At 36.0% G+C, this 21,192-nt stretch overlaps 1 protein-coding gene and 1 long non-coding RNA gene across 4 annotated transcripts in view; one reads left to right on the plus strand and one right to left on the minus strand.

Annotated features, from left to right (window-relative positions):
* Positions 1-21,192, minus strand: part of LOC132145572 (uncharacterized) — a 229,446-nt gene that overhangs the window by 32,513 nt on the left and 175,741 nt on the right. The gene's annotated exons all lie outside the window — the stretch shown is intronic.
* Positions 105-20,753, plus strand: vars2 (valyl-tRNA synthetase 2, mitochondrial). 3 transcript variants are annotated; one of them, XM_059556680.1, is made up of 30 exons: positions 105-359; positions 1,075-1,312; positions 1,412-1,493; positions 1,629-1,729; positions 3,010-3,131; positions 3,264-3,330; positions 3,428-3,525; positions 3,715-3,796; positions 4,961-5,080; positions 5,153-5,261; positions 5,332-5,420; positions 5,647-5,737; positions 6,722-6,849; positions 7,442-7,545; positions 7,700-7,781; positions 8,698-8,774; positions 8,963-9,050; positions 9,212-9,308; positions 11,504-11,574; positions 11,728-11,853; positions 12,051-12,155; positions 14,170-14,238; positions 14,323-14,401; positions 14,495-14,622; positions 17,243-17,395; positions 17,462-17,698; positions 17,787-17,898; positions 18,896-19,086; positions 19,178-19,327; positions 20,186-20,753. In XM_059556680.1, the coding sequence occupies exons 2-30, from the start codon at positions 1,127-1,129 to the stop codon at positions 20,285-20,287; spliced, it is 3,246 nt and encodes a 1,081-aa protein (XP_059412663.1). In that variant the 5' UTR covers positions 105-359; positions 1,075-1,126; the 3' UTR covers positions 20,288-20,753. The 3 variants fall into 3 exon arrangements, with proteins under 3 accessions (XP_059412663.1, XP_059412662.1, XP_059412664.1); XM_059556679.1 differs by having other exon boundaries at positions 1,091-1,312; XM_059556681.1 differs by having other exon boundaries at positions 1,091-1,312; positions 9,215-9,308.

A 21,192-nucleotide genomic window follows, 5' to 3' on the forward strand; every position in this document is an offset into this window, starting at 1 on the left:
TGCCGTTGACTCGAAAAACGCCCAAAAATATAACGATCTCGTAAAGCGCAACGCCCCCTTGATGCTCACCAATGCTGTCTAGATAGACAGCTCCCTACCTTTTGGGATGAAGCCGCTGAGTGTTCCTTTAAACACTTTCCGATAGGAAACAGCAGACGCTACGAGAACTTGCATAACGTGAAGGAAGTCTAATCCAGTGAAATGTATTTTGAATGTTAACGGCTTTTTCCGTTGACACTCATCTGTGTTTTTAATCACAACATTTTAAGTCGTATGGAATTTCAGACTTAAAAATATTAGTGGGAAAACCACTGCCGTATCGGCAATATGTCTGCGCCCTGTGACCGCACACACTGAAGGTACATTTCTTTTAGACCTTTTAAGTGTCTTCTAATATGCAGCATGTTTTTCTGACTGAAAGATTAGATGTGTATACTGTATAAACATGTAATTAAGTTTCACAACGCATTTATTCACAATATTAAAAAAAAAACACGGACCTTCATTGACTGCTTTTTAACATTGCCAAACACATTTGACTTTGTATTTTCAGGATTGTTTCTTATTTTATGTAACTTACTGTTTTGTTATACTATTGTTCTTAATGATTGCCATATTCATGTTCTGTTGCATTTACATGGCACTCCAAGCAATGTTAATTAAGTACTATTTATATGTTATAATGGTAATTAGTACTATTGTGAGTTTTAAATCATTTTTGTATTAATAGTTTAAATTACCTTTTAGTTAAAGTTAAGCTTTAGTCATTTTTATTTCTATATAACGTTTTAGGTTTTATGACTTAAACATTTCAGTTATTTGCCAGGGGAACTTTTCTTTTCTTTTTTTTAAGTTTATATCTTTCAACTGATATTTATTTACATTGTTTAAGTATTTCTATCTATCCTTTTTTTTAAGTGTAATTTTCATAATAGTTTTAGTTTCAGTTAACAATAACAACACTTACCTTGGTACCATGAAAAAAAAGTCAATACAAAAATGTTCAAATGTGATGCACAAATTAAATTTTATATATATATTGTTTTTTTATTATTATTATAACAGAAAAAACAGTTGTTTGTCTTTTCAGATTAGTTTCGGTCTGAAAGGCTCCAGATCTCAGGACATGTGGATGGCTGTGCATGTGGCGTCACCCAGAATCTGGAGCAGAGATCTTCAGAAGGCCTGGAGCACGTGGGGATGCAGACTCTGCTCTCAAAGCTCATCTAGCACACAGCCTTCTCATCATCCCAGGACACAAACAGAGAAAGCCAAACGCAGACAAGCGCGGGAGAAGGCCATACTCAGCAGTGTAGGTTATGCAGACTGTACAGTACATATCAAAATGTGTACCTAATGTTTCATTTCCTTTAAACACATACAAGTCTTATCATGTCTTTAACCCTTGCAGGATGTTAATGATCCTGGACTAATCTGGTCAGATAAAGAGAAAATAACATACACTGCTGCACTCATACCTGGAGAGAAGAAAGGTGACAGAATTGTTTCCCTCTGCCTGTTTTGTCTTGTGTTGCTGTCCATTGATGCACTGGATTTTTCATTGTGTCTGACTAATGCAGTTAATATAGATGTCTATTGCTATCATCCCATGTCTTCCTCTCTTTTAGACACCACTCTGCCCTTCCCACAATCCTACAGCCCAGAATATGTGGAGTTTGGCTGGTATCAGTGGTGGGAGAAACAGGGATTCTTCAGTCCTGAGCAGCATGTGAGGGAACAGCTACAGCTTGATATAAATTGTCTCTACCTTATTTTTATCCTCCTCAATAACATGTCAATCCAAAAAAGATGCTGCTTCCATTTCAACTTGACTGAACTAAAAGAAAGAAATAAATTAATATATAAATACACCGTTGTTCAAAAGTTTGGGTTCGGTATAATGTTATTTTTTTTTTAAAGAAATTAAAATTTATTAATTTATATTATTTTTTTAATACTTAAATACTTTAATACTTAATGATGAATTAAAATTAAGACTTTTATTAAGCAAGGATTAGATTTGGTACCAACAAGTAGAACTTCTGTGTTGCCAATATTCAGCTTGAGAAAGTTATGCGAAAAACCAGGATTTAATCTCTTCTAAGCAGCCCAAAAGAGAGGAAGAATGAAGGGTGGAATTTGGCTTAGAAGACAAATAAAGCTGGATGTAGTCAGCATAGCAATGAAAACTGATGCCATATTTCCTAAAAATGTTACCAAGGGGCAGTAAATAAATAATAAATAAAAGAGGTCCCAAAACAGAGCCTTGAGGAACACCAGCTGTAACAGGTTAAACATATGATCAAAATGTTTAAGTTGAACAAATTAAGTGCGCCCAGAGAGATAAGATCTGAACCAGCTAAGAGGGACACCGGTAATTCCTATAGAGAGTAGTCTATCTAAGAGAACTTGATGAGAAATTGTATCAAAAGCAGCAGTTAAATCAAGTAGAATAAGTTTAGTTAAAAGCCCAGAATCCGATGGCATCGGCAGATCATTAACAACTTTTACCATAGCAGTCCCTGTACTATGCAGAGGGCGGAAACCAGATTGGAATTTTTCAAACAGGCTATTTTTTAAAAGATGGGAATTAACCTGAGATGCAACAACTTTTTCCAAAATCTTTGGGAGAAAGGGCAAATTTGAAATTGGGCAAAAATTAGCAAAATTATTAGTGTCAGCTCCTGGTTTCTTAAGTCTTGGAGTGATTTCAGCAACCTTAAAAGATGAAGGAACCACACCAGAGGTGAGAGACGAGTATATAATATCAGTTACTATACCAGATAGAGAAAATAAACAAGCTTTGAACAGAAAGTGGGGAGTGGATCTAACTGATAAGTGGAAGACTTAGATTGTTTGATAAAACCTGATATTTCATCAATAGTTGGAAGTTCATACTGTAAAATAGAGACAAATGATATATATGTATATAAATATGTATTTAATAATTTATTTATATATTATATATATTTTTTTATTTGAAACCCTGTTTTTTACCTTCTTCCTCAGAGTAAACAGCCGCATGCAGTGGATAAATATTTGTCCTTCTGTATTCCTCCGCCGAATGTGACTGGCACATTACATCTCGGCCATGCGCTGACGGTGGCTATAGAGGATGCTCTGGCTCGCTGGTACCATTTTAATAAACTCTTTGATTATGACACTGTAACACTACATGCCTCAGTAATACATGTATAAAATATCTCTATAAATGGACTCTTAGTCCAAGATGATATGACCATTTCATCAAATAATGTTTTCAGGCGACGGATGCAGGGCTACAAGGTGCTGTGGGTTCCCGGCTGTGACCATGCTGGGATTGCGACACAGGTATCCCAGCTCTTTATCTCTGTTAAAGGGATAAATAGGATGCCTAGGTGTGAGTCTCTGTTGGGAATGATCTGTGTTGTGTCTCTGTGTGTGATAGTCGGTGGTTGAGAGGATGCTGATGAGAGAGCATGGGAAGTGCAGACGAGACTACAGCAGAGAGGAGTTCCTCAAACAGGTCTGGAGATGGAAAAATGAGTAAGTCTCTGTCTGTCTTTGCTGTCCTTGCTTTCAGAACCTTGCAGTCGTTTAGGAGCTATACTGTATATGCTACTAGTGCATCTGTTATGTCATTATATGTCCATATGGTAACTGTAAGGACTGCTTTCTTTTGTGTTTGCCTTTCTGCTGTTTTAATGATTTATTAATTTTATTTTATTTTTTCAGAAAGGGGGATGAGATTTATCATCAGCTGAGAAAACTTGGTGCGTCTCTTGACTGGAACCGAGCCTGTTTTACAATGGATCCGGTAATAAAAAAGAAGTGGTTTCTCTCAGTTTTCTCATGGGCTGTTTGTAATAGCATTCTTCTGTGATATTCATACTGTTCCTGGAGTATGCAGAGTGTATAATATGCACAGTATGCATTTTCTCTGTATGAATAGGATATCTATATTAATGCATCCCACAGTGCAATTCACTTCAACCTGACAATCTCTTCAGAAAAAAAGGGTTAATTTTTACTATGTAAATAACACACTTTACATTCAGTTCATACTGAAGTCTATTTTTAAATAAACCTTTTTTGGACACATAATTATATGTTAATTACATTTAAATAAAACTTTATTCAAGTTTATACAAAATGAATATAAAATGCAGTTAGCTGAAATTTTAGAGTGCTTTTTTAATCTGTTTAATAATATGTAATTTTATAATTACGTCTTTTGTACTTGAAATATGATTAAAGTATAATGGTAAACTACAATTAACTGTCATTTGTATTGAAACGTATTTATATTGGATATATTTGTAATTACACAATTGTAACACTGTGAAAAATAAAAACCTCTCCAACTCAAAAATTTCTAGCGACTGGGTACATCAAAATTTTTCAGTTGGCCTAATTGAATTTATAATATTAAATTCACACTAATTCAATTTGGCCAACTGGAAAAATTTAGATGTGATCAGTCAATAAAACAATTTGAGTTCAAGGTCTGAATTTTTTTAACCGTGAACGATGAAGTTGCAAATTAGTGCAAATATATTAAAAACTTTAAATGTATTCTTGAATAACACCCTACAGTTAATGCTTCATATGTGCTTTAGTATGTTAGTCAAAAACAATACTTCTTAAAGCATGAAAATTTGTTACAATTTAAAATGTACTTCAAAATAAAACATTTAATTTCACATTATAAAAGTGCACTTTGTTAAGAAACCTAGTCATGGAAGTGTGCTCTCTTTAATTCCACTCAAATGTGCTTTTATTTCAGGAATATTATAATATCTGCACTTACAGTTTTCTTTTTTTTAAACCTACTTTTAGGATTTGAAGTACACATCAAGTGCATCAATCAATAAAATTACTTTCAATCAATATAAATAACTTTTTTTCATTTAACAAACAACAAAATCTCCTTTTTTAAACATGCACAATTATTGTCTATATTTTTCTTCATTCTCTGTAGGGTTTCAGCAGTGCTGTGACAGAGGCCTTTGTCAGGCTGTGTGACTCTGGGCTCATCTATCGCTCTGAAGGTCTGGTCAACTGGAGCTGTGCATTAGAGTCGGCCATCTCAGACATAGAGGTACATCACTGAGCCGGCTGCTCCATGTGGAACCACCGGGCCGCGGACTAACTCATGATTTGATGTGTGCAGGTGGACTCAAAGGAGCTGTCTGGCAGGACTCTTCTGTCTGTTCCTGGTTATCAGCAGAAAGTGGAGTTCGGGTTCATGCTTACATTTGCTTATCGACTGGAGGGACAGCGTGAGTGGACTTTTCAGTGTGCTCTGTGTCTCGAGATGTTGTTTTACCTTTTTTGTTATTTATTTTTTAGAAGGAGAGGTTGCCGTTTCAACCACGCGTCCAGAGACGATGCTGGGAGACGTGGCCATTGCTGTTCATCCCGATGACCCTCGATATAAAGTAACACTACACTGGTTTTATTAGATGAATTGTTTGTAGTCTGCTCTGTGCTTACAATATGTCTTGAGATGATTGTGTTTGAATAGTATATTACTGTACTACTAATCTATATTTGATAAATTTAGTATGCAGTAGGCCGTATGTCTTGTCTACTGTGCTAAAGTGACTTAGAAGACTGAATATATTGATGCAGTTCTAGCCCTTTTCTCCAAAATGTTCATCTTAGGACCTTCATGGCAAACACTGCAGGCATCCATTCACTGAGCGCTTATTGCCCATCGTCACTGACCCGATGGTGGATGTGACTTTTGGCACAGGTATGTAGTTTATTTGTGCATGATGAATTTTATCTTTTGGAAATAACTGTGTGTTTTATTGTAAAAATGTTAAATTACAATTAGTGTACTTTTTCACTGCCTGCCAGTGAAATTGTGACACTGGTCTACATTTGCGTTCCTATATTTGTATTTTATTAATAAATAAATGAACATGTATATTTAAATAAAAATGTGTATTAAAAATATATTTTCTATAAGTTTCATGAACATTGAGTTAAAGGTGTTGTGTGTAAGTTTTTGACTCTACTAAAGCATAAAAATACCATCATATGTTTGCAGATATTTAAGAAACATGATATTTGTTTATCTGATAAACAATGCTACAGTCAGTTATTCTCCTTCTGAAAATGTTTGTTTCGGAACGGAATGTCTGTCTCTGTTTTGGTTTGTGAAAACCACTCACTTTATTTCAGTACCCCGGGTTGCCACTTGGCGGAAAACACAGTGTATTTCATTTACCGTCAAGTGCGCTCGTTCCTGTTGGTGTCGACAATTTGGCAACCTGTGTGTGATCTGAGGAGGAGAGGCCGGGTGAAAAAACTCTCTCCAATATTTTGAATTTGGACTGCAATACCTAGTTCAACCACTCGCTGTCAATCCTACATACAGCACCTTTAATATACTATTGAAGTACAAAATTGACAAAGTTTGACCCGACTGTTTAAAAATCAGTTAAGAATGCAGCCTTATCTTGCATCACATTTATTAATGTTCAGCAGCGAAATCCAGTCATTGCAATTGGAATTCATGATCAGGAATTTTGTGTGAGGACAAAATAGATTTCAAGAGATTTGGCACTGAAGTTGGTCAGAAATCTTTAAAATGCCTGAGTCAAAGTTTAAAGTGACTTCTGTGTAAGTTGTGATTCATACATCACTGCACTATTGGCAGTATTTGTTTGCTCGTGAAATTTGTGACTGCACCTTTAGTCTCAGCTCCTGACTTTCAACTGTGCCTTCATAGGTGCTGTGAAAGTGACCCCAGCTCATGACCATACTGACTTCCTGCTCTCTCAGAGACATTCACTCCCTCGCCTCACTGTGATTGGAGGAGATGGGGCCATGACCTCAGACTGCGGCCAATGGCTAGAGGTACAGAGATTCTTTACAATTGACCTTTTTAAAGGTGTGACCTCAGTGGGATTATTACAATTATTACATTACTAATCATGTGATCATTTGGGATGGCAGCAATTATTGGGCATTAATAACTATATTAGCATTTACACCAGTGAACAATGATGTTTTGTTTATTATAAGTGCACGCTGCAGTTTTATCATCTGTCCCTTTAAATGCTCAAGCTCTTTAAAGTTGGGTGGATTCTGATTGGCTGTCATTGTTCATCATCTGCTGGAAAAATTGTTGTGAAAGTGGTTTCAGCTTTATATTTACTCTGTGTTGTTAAGTTTTAGCTGTGGTGTGGATTTCCATATTCTCAGAATGGGTTACGATGATCATTCAAACTTTAGATTTACAGCTGTAGCTATAGGACTTGATCTAGTTATCGTCCTTGATCTGTATTATTTACATAAGCAAACCCATTCAGTTTGAGTGTCAAGATGCTCTGAGAGAAACATTTATCAGTCTTCTCGCTTGCTGGAAAGACGTTTTAATAAAAAGAAACTGCTATTTTTAAAGGAATGTTTCTATGGATATTCAGCATGTAATGTTTTTGTTTCTTAGGGTGTTAAGCGATTTGATGCCAGGGAACGTGTGATTACTGCGCTGATGGAGAGGAAGCTGTTCAGAGGAAAGAAGGATCATCCCATGTCATTACCAATCTGCAGGTAAAGCTATGGATATCAGACCACCAGCAGTAAACCTTTCCTCATCCTCTTATTTCAATACCTGAAATGAAATGTTCTGTCATGTTCTTTCAACTAAAAAATACCAGTAGTGTCTGACCTTTTGTCCTCTCTTGATTTTATTCCTCCCACATAGTCGTTCTGGAGATGTGATTGAACCATTGCTGAAGAAACAGTGGTTCGTGCGCTGTCAGGAAATGGGCAGAAAAGCAGTTCAAGTGAGTGAGCGTGTTTTAAATGTGTGCTTGCATCAGAAATAATGCTCATGTGCTGAACCACACAGTATGTGGGACAGATGCAACTTTTAAACTCTGTCTTTCTGATAATGATAGTAAGGCTTAGAAATAAACCTTATTTATATACTACTTTGATTTATATCTCTCAAAATGATTTCAGCATTGATAATACTATACAGTCTGTGGATAATACAATGTTTCTTGAGCAGTAGATCAGCATATTAAAAGGACTTCTGAAAGACCATGTGACACTGAAGACTGGAGTAATGATGCTGAAAATACAGCTTTGAGCACAGAAATAAATTACATTTAAATGTTATTGCAATGATAAACTTGTTTTGTATTAAAATAAATGTAAATAAAATCCCACTATTACTTTTTTACTGTATGTTTGAGCCTTGGTGAGCTTAAGAGACCTCCTTTAAAAACATTTGAATGGTATGGCATATCAAACATGCATGCAAGTTTACAGTAAATGGTTAATGTCAGTTTGTGGACATGCATGTGTGTTATTAACTGTATCTGTCAATACTCCCTCCAGCAACAGGAAATGTATGGCTCATTAAGCACTTTACTGGAAAACACATTCCAGTTACTCGTCGATGTTAGTGGACAAATGTTAATTAACTCTTGAAATTTCATCATTCTGTTTAATAATTCCAACATAAAAAAAAAAATCATATTTACACAATACACTACAGTTTACTGTAGGAAAAACTAAAGTATACTACTGTATTACAGATTATCAGTTCATTACAGTTAATACTACAGTATGCTGTAGCATTCATTAACAAAGAGTTGCAAATACTGTAATATATACAGTATAATTTACTATAGTGTGGTTCACATTTTTTAATGTGGGTTTTGTTATTGGTATGCATGTAAATGCTCTCTTTAGGCGGTGGAAGAAGGAGATCTACAGATAATTCCTCACTTTTACACAAAAATGTGGAATAGCTGGCTGTCCAATATCAGGTTAGTTTTTTTATTTATTATTATTGATGCAAGGCTGTATTCTTCGTGATTTGGGGTCATGTGCATGTCTTTCTGTTTGTTTGACCAATTCCACACTTTTGTTAATCTTCTTTCCGTTAAATGTTTGAATAAGATTTTATGGCATATGTGTGTATATATATATATATATATATATCTCCACCTTGCAGCGATTGGTGTATTTCCAGACAGCTTTGGTGGGGTCATCAGATACCAGCCTATCGAGTGACAGTGGAGAACTCAAAGGACACAGATGAGGTGTGGCACTATCATGAAATCTATATTTAGATCTAGCATTAGATTTAAACTATGGTTTAAATCTAGCATTAAAGTACCTGCTATAGCATAATGTGTTTATGAATTGAGCCTGATCATACTGGGTGAGGCTTTGACTGAAGCGTTGTTGGCTGTGTCTGGAGCAGGAGCAGTGGGTTTGGGGCAGAAGTGCTGCAGAGGCGCGACAACGTGCCGCTGTGAAGTTTGGAGTGAATCCTGAAGCCATCACACTCACACAGGGTGAGAGTTCACATCAGTCACACTTCTGTTGCAATGATTAATACTCCTAATCTACACTACTGTTCAAACGTTTAGGGTTGGTAAGATTTTGTAATGTTTTGAAAATATAAACAATTTTATGTTCACCAAATCTGCATTGATTTGAAATATAAAACTGTAATACTGTGAAATATTTTAGTTTTAATGCGTTTTAAAATATAATTAAAGGATAGTACACACTTAAAAATGAAAATTACCTTTTTTACTCAGCCTCAAGCCATGCTAGTTATATAAAAAATTTCTCCGTTCATTACTTCTCACTGAAGCTTACCATACACCTATGTCATCTGCTGGAAAGCCACTGTCTCCTGAAAATGCGTATGGAAGTCAGCGGAAGCTAGAGATTATGGTTGATGACGTTTTAAATATGTATATTTTTCAAAAAATTCACTTCAGAAAGTCTTTATTAAACTCCCGGAGTCATGTGGAGCACATTTTATGATGGATGGGTGCTCTTTTTTGTGTGTTTCAGAATCACCTTGATCACCATTCTCTGCCATTATAAAGCTTAGAAGAGCCAGGACATTTTTAAAAATAACTCTGATTGCATTAGTCTGAAAGAACAAAGGGTTATTAAATCATGGATTCAGTTCCATTTTTGTGTGAACTTTCCCTTTAATTACTGTGCTGAAAAGCTGAATTATCAGCATCACTGCGCCAGTCTTCAGTGCCACATGATCCTTCAGAAATCAGATAAATATACCGAATTGCTGCTCAAGAAACATTTATTATTATTATTATTATTATTATTAGGGATTTAAGCATGTAACGCTGAAACCCTACTGTAATTGTTGGAATTTTCACAGATGAGTGATTTTCACGTAAAACTGCTCATGCAGACCAAACTGTAAGTCGTAGAAACTTGAAACTTGGAGGGATGAAACTTGGAGGCCAATAGGCCTGATGGGGGCGCTACAGTGATCGAACGTACGAAATCACGTATAACTTCTAAACCATCAGTCACAGACTCAAGAGTAATAGGTCATTGGAATTCATGTGGGTATTTTTGGGTATTTCACTTTTTTTTTAACCAACTTTTGTTAACTAGTCCTAGGTTTTTTGCCCGATTGGAACCAAACCAGTGCATAAAGATTCTCTGGTTAAGTGAATATCAGAACGAAACTCAATGGGCCTGTTTGACTCAAGGCCCCAAAGGTCTGTGCGAAATTTGATAGAAATCGGGCACTGGGTGGGGGGTTGGGGGGGGGGGGATCGCTTTTTTTTTAGGGCATAAACTGTTTTCCACACATACATGCAATTATTTTACCCTTTGGGAAGCTATAATGGGGTCCTTTAGAAAAGGGGCTTGTCCAAATGTACCATAAAGCCTAAACAAAAAGCTTCACAAAACCCGGTGCGCGCATGTGGCCGGTGAATCTAAACAAGCATGCAAATTTTTAGGGAGATCAGACAACAGCTGGCACTATAACAGTCAGAAACATTATAAAAATATCATATTTCTATGCTAAATTGTCTGGATTTGGCAAAAATGTTTTTTTTTAATCATTGATTTAGGTGGTTACAGGCTTGCTAAATAATATGCAATGTCTTTTTCCTTATGTGCTTACCGTATTTTCCGCACTATAAGGCGCACTTAAAAGCCTTTAATTTTCTCAAAAAACGACAGTGCGCCTTATAATCCGGAGCGCCTTATATATGGATCAAGGCACTCTGTCATAATGTTGACATTCCCTTTAGCACAGCTCCATCTAGTGGATGCATAACGCAAACCCAGTCAAACGTTTGACTGCAGTATCTTCTATTCTATGCGCCTCATAATCCGGTGCGCCCTATATATGAAAACCGTTCTGAAATAGGCCATTCATTGAAGGTGCGTATATTTTATATATTTCTTTCAAAGAAAGGTCTTTTACATAAAAGGTGAAAGTTACCATAAATATACCATAAATGCAGTTCATATGAGTCATGCTTTATACAGACCTTTGACAGCTCTGTGTGTAATAATCTTTGTGTGCAGCTAATAATGACTCCTAACGAATATGCACTTATTCAAAATCAAATCACAGTCTTAATAGCCCCATGTAACGGTTTATTATTAATAATAATCAGAAGAAAACAGATTTTAGCAAGTAACTTCAATAATGCAGACTGTTACTGTAGCATTGAATTCTGACTTTTTGAAATGTTTGTTTCAGACCCAGATGTGCTTGATACTTGGTTCTCTTCTGGTCTCTTCCCGTTCGCAATGCTCGGCTGGCCTCAGCAGGTTCCTCATTTTTAAAGTCCATTTGTCTTTCAACATCATGAACTCATGAAAGAAACCAGACAAAACCAGAAACAAGAAAAAAAAAACAATAAAGAAAGTCTAGTGTATTGACACATTGAATGAACCTGCTTTGATCTCACTCTCTATCCTCAGACAGAAGACTTGAAACAGTTCTACCCCAATTCCATTCTGGAAACAGGAAGTGACCTCATCTTCTTCTGGGTGGCCAGGATGGTGATGCTGGGCAGAGAGTTGACCGGCCAGCTGCCTTTTAAACAGGTTGGGACGATGGCTTATTGCCGAGCTCATAACTCTAAATGCAATATCGTAAGGTTGGCAGGAACTGAATATTTATATTGCGGTGTGCGTCATATACCAAAAGTATCCAAAATGTCACAGAGAAATGTTACTGTTTGTATTATTTTATGCTGCTCTGACTCTTTTATTGCTCTTTCCCTCTCTGCTCCATCAAACAGGTGCTCTTTCACTCTCTGGTGAGAGATAAATATGGGCGAAAGATGAGTAAATCTTTAGGAAACGTCATTGACCCTCTTGATGTCATCTCAGGGGTTTCTTTGGAGGTATAGACACATACGTACTCTCAGATTAAGACCTGTTATATACTCCAACCAAGTACAAAACATGAAGATACCATGAAATTGATGTGGTTTTGACATATTTAGGGCCTGAGGTTTATTTTACTGTTGAAACTAGATATTTGGGTGGGGCCAATAAAAGAGCTTGTCTTCATTTTTAATAGCCAATAGCCTTTAGTTTGTGCCACAGCAGTGACCATTACTTGCTACTTGATATTGCTAGTCAATTGCAGGTAGTGTTACTGGGGGCGGGGGATGGTGGTCATTCTCATTCTCACATTTGATTGGACAAAAATCGAAGCTATGAGTCATCAGTATATTTGGTCCATGTTTTAAAGCTAATAGCGGTAAAGCCCAATACATATGGACCATTATTATAGATCATTTTAATTGATCAGTAATTGTTGATATTGAATATTTAATTGTGCACACTCTATACTTTTACATTTATCTTACATTTGCCATCATCTAACACTCACTTAAAGTTAATCTTTACAAAAACTTAAGTACTTGACTCAAAACTTAAATACTTTAATATAATTGCAAAGCTAAGAACTGATATAGATTTTCATATTGTATAAAAAGTTGCGATTCTTAATTTCATTTGTAGCAAACAAATTATTTAAGTCTTTAGTTGTTGTTGTTATAGTTTTGTTTTAGTTTTTTTAGAAGAAAAAAAATAGTATAGAATTCTGATATCAGCTCTTTATAGTTTATGGCCCCTGAAAATAATTATGGTCTTGACACTTTCACTATAAATTAATATTAGTACATTGTTAATTAATACACATGGATTCAAAGCCTCAAAGCTCCCATTTAACAGAGAAATCATTTTACAACAAACTTTTATTAATGATTGGCTACAGATTTTGTGGACTGTATTTGTTATTATTAACTAAAACCAATTAAAAAAAAATTTGTTAATTAAAATAAAGTTGAAATGAAAATAAAGAAAGGATTAGAAATGTTGTCTTGGCAACTAATTTAAATAAAATGTTTAAAATGAAGTACTAAAATTAAAATTAAATTAAATTATATAAAAATTGTAATGCTAAATAGAAATATAAAAAAAAAATGTCATCACAAAATAACAATAGAATGAAAAAACATAGTTTAAAAAATAAAATATAATTCAAAATATTAATAAATACTACACCACGGTGTATATAAGATAACACTGGAATATATTTGGTGAAAATGTTTTTTATGAAGGTATATAAGTAGCTAAACTCAAGAGGTTGAAAATCTGAATGTGAGAACTTGTCATATTAATATTTGTATTTGTAAGTTGAAATTTACTCTTACAGCTCTGATGTGAAAAGCTGAATGTTTCAATTTGCACACACAGACAATGATCAAAACACCCGTGTTTTGACTTGGAAGTTGTAGATAGTTACAAATGTGTAGAATGACATTTACACGAAGAAAATGACATACACAAATGTTTACGACATATTTACTTTTGCACTTTACTTCAGTTTCGCTGCACAACCTCAAGTCAGCACTTAAGTGTACATTTCAACTTACAAATACAAATGTTAATATGACAAGCTCTCACATTCAGATTTTCAACCTCTCGAGTTTAGCTACTGATATACCTCCATAGTTTTTTAGATACTTCTTTAGTTTGACATCATTAGACTAACATTAGACTTGGCATTAGAGGTTTGAAACCTTTGTCCTTTCTATGCCTGTACATTTTTTTTTTTTACTTCATTCCCTTTTTAGTTCCTACGAATATTAAATCCTCAGTACATTAATAAAATAAATAATTCAGACATATTAATGAATATAACAAGACTTTGTACAGCTGGCGATGAACATATATCAGTCAGATGTCTTTATCCAGGCCTCAGGGCAGAACTGACTTCACTCGCTCTGAACGCACCGCGATCCGTGGTGAAATCTTAATATATGAAACAGCTAATCTTCTCATCACCACTCTGTCATGAGGACTTCATCTTCTCGTCTTCATCTTCATCTGGTTTAATCTCTGTAGAGACTTCAAGAGAAAGTCAAAGAAGGAAACTTGGATCCGAGGGAAAGTGTTGTTGCCATTGAAGCACAGGTCTGCACCAGGTTCGCTTCATTCCAGTGATTCAGTCGTTTCCAAACAAACAAGTTCACTTCATTTCCTGTGTCCTTCCTGCAGAAGAAAGATTTCCCCAAAGGGATTCCTGAGTGCGGGACAGATGCTTTGAGGTTCGCGCTCTGCTCTTATAAAGCCCAGGGTAAGTCACCCTCATTAGAGAGTGCTGTAATCAAACCTTACCATCAGCTTTACCCAGAGTTCTTCACCCAGTTTTCCTCGAACCCCGTCTCAGGAGAGGACATCAGCCTGTCTGTGTCTCATGTGCTGAGCTGTAGACATTTCTGTAATAAGATGTGGCAGACCGTGCGCTTCACCCTCACCACGCTGCATGATGCAAGTTTACCGACATCATTAGCAGAGGTAGGGCAGCCAATATATCTTCATTAAATCAATAAAGCAACCCAGACGAATGCTGCTCGCTGGGTGAGAAAGTAGCCGCGTTTCCACTGTCGAGCTTAAACCGGCCGTGCTAGTGTGTGCCAGGGCCAGTCACGTTTCCACTGTCACTTCCGGGGCTTTATCGTGCCTCGTCGGGGCTTCCTCAGGGTTTTTTGGCCTGATGAAAACCTTGGGCCAAAGCGGGCCAGCTGGGGTTAGAGGAGGGGTTATGAACAAAGGCGGAGTTTCTCTGCGTCTGGAAAGCATCAGCGCCATGGATCATTTCAGAAAGATATCAGCTATATAACTTTAGCATTAAAGACTTAAAATCAGTTGAGTTAAAAACTCACTCTTACTCAGCAGCGAGTGTTTGAAATAACTCGATCCGATGTAGATTATAATCACTAAACAAGGCAGAAATCTTTATAAGCGATGCAAAAGATTATGCACACTAAACATGTTACCATACTAAACATGGTAAATATGACCGCTTGAAGAAATCAGATGTCAGCTTCTTATTCTCTATCACAATCGTGTAATTATTTAGTAACTTATATTATCTGTCATAAGTCTCGAGTTTAGCTCCACGTAGCCTATCATAGAAATATAATAATGTTTTATGTTTGGGAGCTTTTATAAAAATAGAGATATCATCATTCATTCTAAATGTGACGTATGGGCTACTGTGGCTACACATAAACAGACTCGACTGAATAAGCAGGCTATTTTCAGAAGCGTTAAAAATAAAGAAATAAAATAGAAATGTGTATTTATGTGTGATTAATTTTGAGTCCTGATAAATTAAATCATAATGATTAATCTATCACTTATTCTATAGTTAAAACATCGATGCTTTTGAGTTTGAATATTTAACAAAGCATGCAAACAAACAGCTGCTTTTATCATGTTCCTGTGTGACCACACTAGTTCCTGTGTCACCGCCCAGTGACTTATTTCTTAGTTTTCAGAAAACTTCTCTTTGTTGCTGAAATGATGAGGTTGCATGATGTTGTTCATGAGAGGCGTGTAAAGGGCATGTTTTAGTGACGCGCAGCGGAGCTTCAGGCCCTGACTGTGGAAACGCTGCGCTATTCTGGCCTCTGTGCTACTGGCCCGAGACTATGAGCCCCGGCCGGCCGCTTTAAGCCCTGGCTCGCACTGGCCCGACAGGGGAAATCCGGCTAGTGTGAGAGCTGATCTGCATGTAGCAGACATGATTTAAAGATCTTAGTTCTGCGTCTAGGTTTAAATCAAGTACACACTTTATCTTGTGTTGTATTTTGTCTTGCACTATGCTCTTTCATATTCGCTTTTGTTTGATGTAATGAGACTAAATCATAAAAGAAGAGGAAGAGTGCCAGTGCAAATGGAAATCAGTTTGAAGGGTGAAGTCTCAGTTCTTCGCTGAGATTATTCCCATTTGTTGATAACTGTTTTTGTTCCCTTAGTTTCACAGTGTGCTTGTATCAGATATACTGGCAGCCTGCTTCAAATGTTTCGAAGGGAATATTTAGAAAGGAAAGGAAAAGTAAAATTTTTGTTTTTTTAATTAGAAATAATTATATATTTTTAAATGTAAAATGTTTCATGAAATAATTCTTTAATTTCAGCAGTTTGCTCTATGCCTATGTCATTCAAAGATTTGGCATTTAAGTAAATTAATATTCAGCACAGACACATTAAATGGATCAAAAGTGACAGCAAATACATTTTTGATGCTACAATGTATTTAGTTTATAAATAAATGCTGTTCTTTTGAACTTTCTATTAATCAAAGAATCCAAAAAAAAAACATTTACCCAAAAACAGCACAACATTAATAATAATCATAAATGTTTTCGTTTTTTAAAGATTAGAGTGATTTCCCGAAGGATCATGTGACACTGAAGACTGGAGCAATAGTGCTGAAAATTCTGCTTTGCATCACAGAAATAAATTATACTTTAAAGTATATTCAAATGGAAAATCATTATTTTAAATTGTAATATTATATCACAATATTAGTGTTTTAACTGTATTTTTACTGTGATCAAATGTTTAGCCGAACTGTATAATAACTATTAGTCACATAGCTCTCTAAACAGAAGCATTTAAAAAACACATAACAAACTAATTTAAAAGAAATCTGTAAAAAAAGGGCACAATATATAATTATAAGGGTATAATTTGAAGGAATTTTTCCATATTTCTTTTTTACAGCTGTTTTACCGGTATTTAGAATTTTAAGCCTCATTGCATTGTGTTTTAGAGTTAACAGAAATGTCAGTGAAATTAATGGATAATGTCATGTGTTATGAGCTCCCAGTACTTTTCCTGTTATTTTACACATTTATTTTTTACAGTGTAGCCCAAATATCAAAACATGCCTCTCACTCATACCTAAAATGCATAGTTTACAGTCTTTGTTATTATACACACAGAACAGTTTAAAATAGCCCAGCTCAGTGGTTAAAACTGTGGACTTGGCAACCCTGCTCAAAAACAGATGTTTGAGGGGAGCCATTTGCGTTATTATAAGTCTGTGTACCATATGATTGACTTTGAAACTGATATTTAAACTTGCATACAGTTGCTTTAATGTATCTCTGACTTTGTCTCTCAGACCTATCCTCAGTCCAGTATGGACCGGTGGATCTGTTATCGTCTGTACAGCACAGTTCAGCAGTGTGAGAGGGGTTTCCAGAGCTACGAGCTCCACACGGTCACGTCTGCACTGCACTCTTTCTGGCTCCACAGTCTGTGTGACATCTATCTGGTGAGTATGATCTGTCATAATCCTGGTGCATCTCCCGGTCACTGACTGATGAACTGTCGTCTTCAGGAAAGCATCAAGCCGGTGTTGAAAGGTGAAGGCTCTGGTAGTGAGGAACAGAGAGATCGAGAAAGGCAGGTGGCCGCATCTGTGTTGTATCACTGCGTGTCCATCTCTCTCACGCTCCTCTCGCCCTTTATGCCTTTCCTCACGGAGGAGCTGTGGCAGAGACTCCTGCCTTACGCTGACTCTGACGGGACGTCCCGCAGCATGTGTTTGCAGCCCTACCCAAAGACCTCACAGCTGGTCAGAAACGAAACTAGACACTACCAGATAACATGCAGCTCTATTTTCCTTACAAAACAACTCTTTTGCATATCCTTGTTCTCCTCAGGAACACTGGTGTTTTCCTAAGGAGGAGGCCGACTTCTCTTTGGTACAGGAAGTGGTCAGAGTGGCGAGGTTACTGAGGGCCCAGTGCCAGCTGACCAAGGAAAGACCTGACTGTGAGAGAACCTCAAGTTGTTGTTGACTAAGAGCTGATGTTTTGGACATTAGTTGTGTTTGCTACGGCATATATCACTACTACAATAGCTCATACTTGCAGTGTTTAGTGTTGCAGTGTTTAAAAAGATTATTTATATACAGTGCTATTATAGTAATACTTTGAATCGACTTTTTATATTTATATATTTTCAGTAAGGAGTTAAAAAAAACATAAAAAATGTTGTTACTTCAAATAAATAAATAAAAAAAAAACATGGAAAATTACTTGTTTTCATGAAGTTTAGTCATTTTAAATTGAATTACTAAATTCTATCATTATCATTAATAAAATTAAATAATTAAACTAACAAACTAACTTATACTTTAATAAAACATTTAAATATACATTAAAAATGATATATAGATATATTTAAATGGCAACATTCAACAAAAGTATATAAAAAATTTATACAAAAATTTTAATATTTAAAAACATTTGTTGTGCTCTTGTCATTTTTATTAATTTTAATATATTATTTTTATTATTATTTTTTAATATATATATATATATATATATATTTCTGTTTGGCTGATTTATTTTTATTTCCGTGTTTGTTTTAACCGTTTAACAACTTAAACTTATAATTTTCTTTTCTAAGTTTATGCTGGATTTTGCCTACCAGACAATAAAATGTGAAAAAAAAGTCTACAGACATAACCGTCTCGGGTCATAACTTCACTATAAAAACAGATTTGTCAAAGTTGTTAACAAAACAAACAAAAAAATTGCCATTTCCTTTGTAATTACATTTCTGAGTAAAAATTCAATACAAAAAATGTTTATCGACTTTCGACTTGGGCATGTTAGAAACCACCTAGCCCTAACAACCACCCAGAACACCTTAGCAACCACACAGAAGACCCTGGAAAGCAATATTTCCTCTTGTTGCAGTTCTTACAGTAGCACATGTATATAGTAGTTGAAATCTTTCATCATGTGACGTTGTGCTGTTGTAGTGTGGGCGGTGTGTGCACAGGATCAGGCCGAGACTCTTGTGCGCTTCAGATCGGCCGTCTGCACGCTGGGCCGGATCTCAGCGCTTCATCTACACTGTCCAGAGGCAGGCTTCTCCGACTCTCCTCCTCCACCGAAGGCCAGTGCTGTAGGGGTGGTGGATCACTCCATCTGCTTACATCTCAGCGTTCAGGTAATGCAGAGTAAGAATCTCCTTTCTACAGTAACCACGTGTCTATATATAGACTGCTGATGGCTCTTTCTCTCTCTCCATCAACCTACAGAATGGTATTAATGTTGACAAACAGAGAGCTCTCCTCTCTCAGCGCAGAGAAAAACTGGCCTCCAAACTCACACAAGCCCTCGCTCGCACCCAGATGCCCAACTATGCAGAAAAAGTACCCAACAGAGTCAGACAAGAGACAGAGAATAAGGTGAGTACAGAGGAGAATGGGCAGCTGTACTTCAATAAAACTATATTTGAAGAGTTCAGATGCAAATAACTGAACATAAATATAGTAGCCTGATAAAAATCCTAATTTTAGATGAAAATTTCAGATGGCATTTAGAGGCTTTTGCATCTGAACTCTTTATTTTATATTTCATCCAAAATGAAATCATATTCAAAATATATTTTGAGTTTAGAAAATAAAGCCTATTTTAGGACCTATAAGTTGTTGTTTTTTGCATTGCTATTCTATTTCCTCCCCCAAATTGTGATGCCAAAAAAAGAAATATATATATATATATATATATATATATATATATATATATAGATGATGAATTCCCCCACTAATGAGAATAAATGTTGCATTGCACTAAAGACAGTTTTGAAGAAATGTGTGTTTAATGATGACGATGATACAGTATAACCGAGATAACAATGAATTGCGCCCAAAAATAGGCTTCTTTTGTTTTTTGATTGTATGTAAAATATAAACTGGACATTTCTTTGTGAGATTCACCCTCCTATCTATGAGAAAGAAATCTGAAAACCAGATTTACATACTAGCGAGTCTCCCATATGTCCATGTTACTCAAAATGCATTATTCATGCTTGCATGCCTCATTGCACTATGTTTTCATACGCTCTTGTAATTCCATTGTCAATAGGAAACCTCATCATTTATTTTGTGCTATTAAAGTTCAACTGCAGATTATCCACATGTACCTTCGGGGATTGAGATGTTTATGAATGCACTGTATATTCTTCATTCTGTATATCCCATCAGAAAGCTTTTTTCTTTCAGCTGAAAGAGCTTGAGTACATTTATTGTCTTCTGAAATAACAGATTGCAGCTTTGGAACAGGAGCTGAAGAACATCGAGGACCAACTTTTGGCTTTGGAAGAGACGCAAGAAAAGAAGTCTAATGGACACAAATTCAACCAATAACCAGATGACACTTTTTGAGAAGAGTGAGAAACAGATTCCTTACTTTAACATCTCAGAAGCAGCTGGCAGATGTTCTGACACATGACATTTAACTGGAAACCATTAAAGGAAAATGGTGGTAAAACACCTTAATAAAGAAATACTGCCTTTCCCAGGTGTGCACATTACTTTGAGACTGATTTGTGCAGTTTGGGTACATAATTGTTTATCAAAGACAAGCACGTGCCAAAACGGCACACTTCCATGTGTAAAGTGTAGATGTCCTCTTTGTTGGGCGTGTCATGTTTAGTCTCAGCAGGGAGCTCTTCTTCTCCTTCATTCATATCTAATCCCATCAGCTGCATTCTCATGTAGGTCATGCTCTGTGTTGCCCTCAATTTCATAATCTCCTTTAATCTGCCATGTTTGTTTCTTTATCACTGGAGTAATGATAATACTAATGATAAAGGGTCTTCTGAACAGTAAACCGGTTTCTTGTTGGCCATTGCATTCACCAGCTCAACAAACATATCTGTGATTGGCTACAAAACCTTTGACACTCTTCACCAGGGCAGGATTTGGGGGCCCGGGGCCCCTGGGCTTGAGGAAGTGTTTGAGCCTTATACACTACAAATGCCCTCAACTAGAACCTCATTATGGAGCAACACAAAATACACACAAATTAAAATACTTTGAGGCTCATATAGTACAATTAACATGCAACATGTCTAGCCTATAGATACTATAGTCATAGTTTAGATGTAATATTAAATAGCCGTCATAATAAAATAAGCAAGATGTGTTCTCTCAGTTGAGATCAAAGCCCTGAAATAAAATTGACCAAAAAATATATAATATAACGTATTTGTATAAAAAAAAAGATATATTTAATGTTATGTCAGGTTCTTATTTAATCAATGAATTCA

This window comes from Carassius carassius, chromosome 8 (assembly GCF_963082965.1).
Source record: "Carassius carassius chromosome 8, fCarCar2.1, whole genome shotgun sequence".
In the NCBI taxonomy this organism is placed as follows: domain Eukaryota; kingdom Metazoa; phylum Chordata; class Actinopteri; order Cypriniformes; family Cyprinidae; genus Carassius; species Carassius carassius.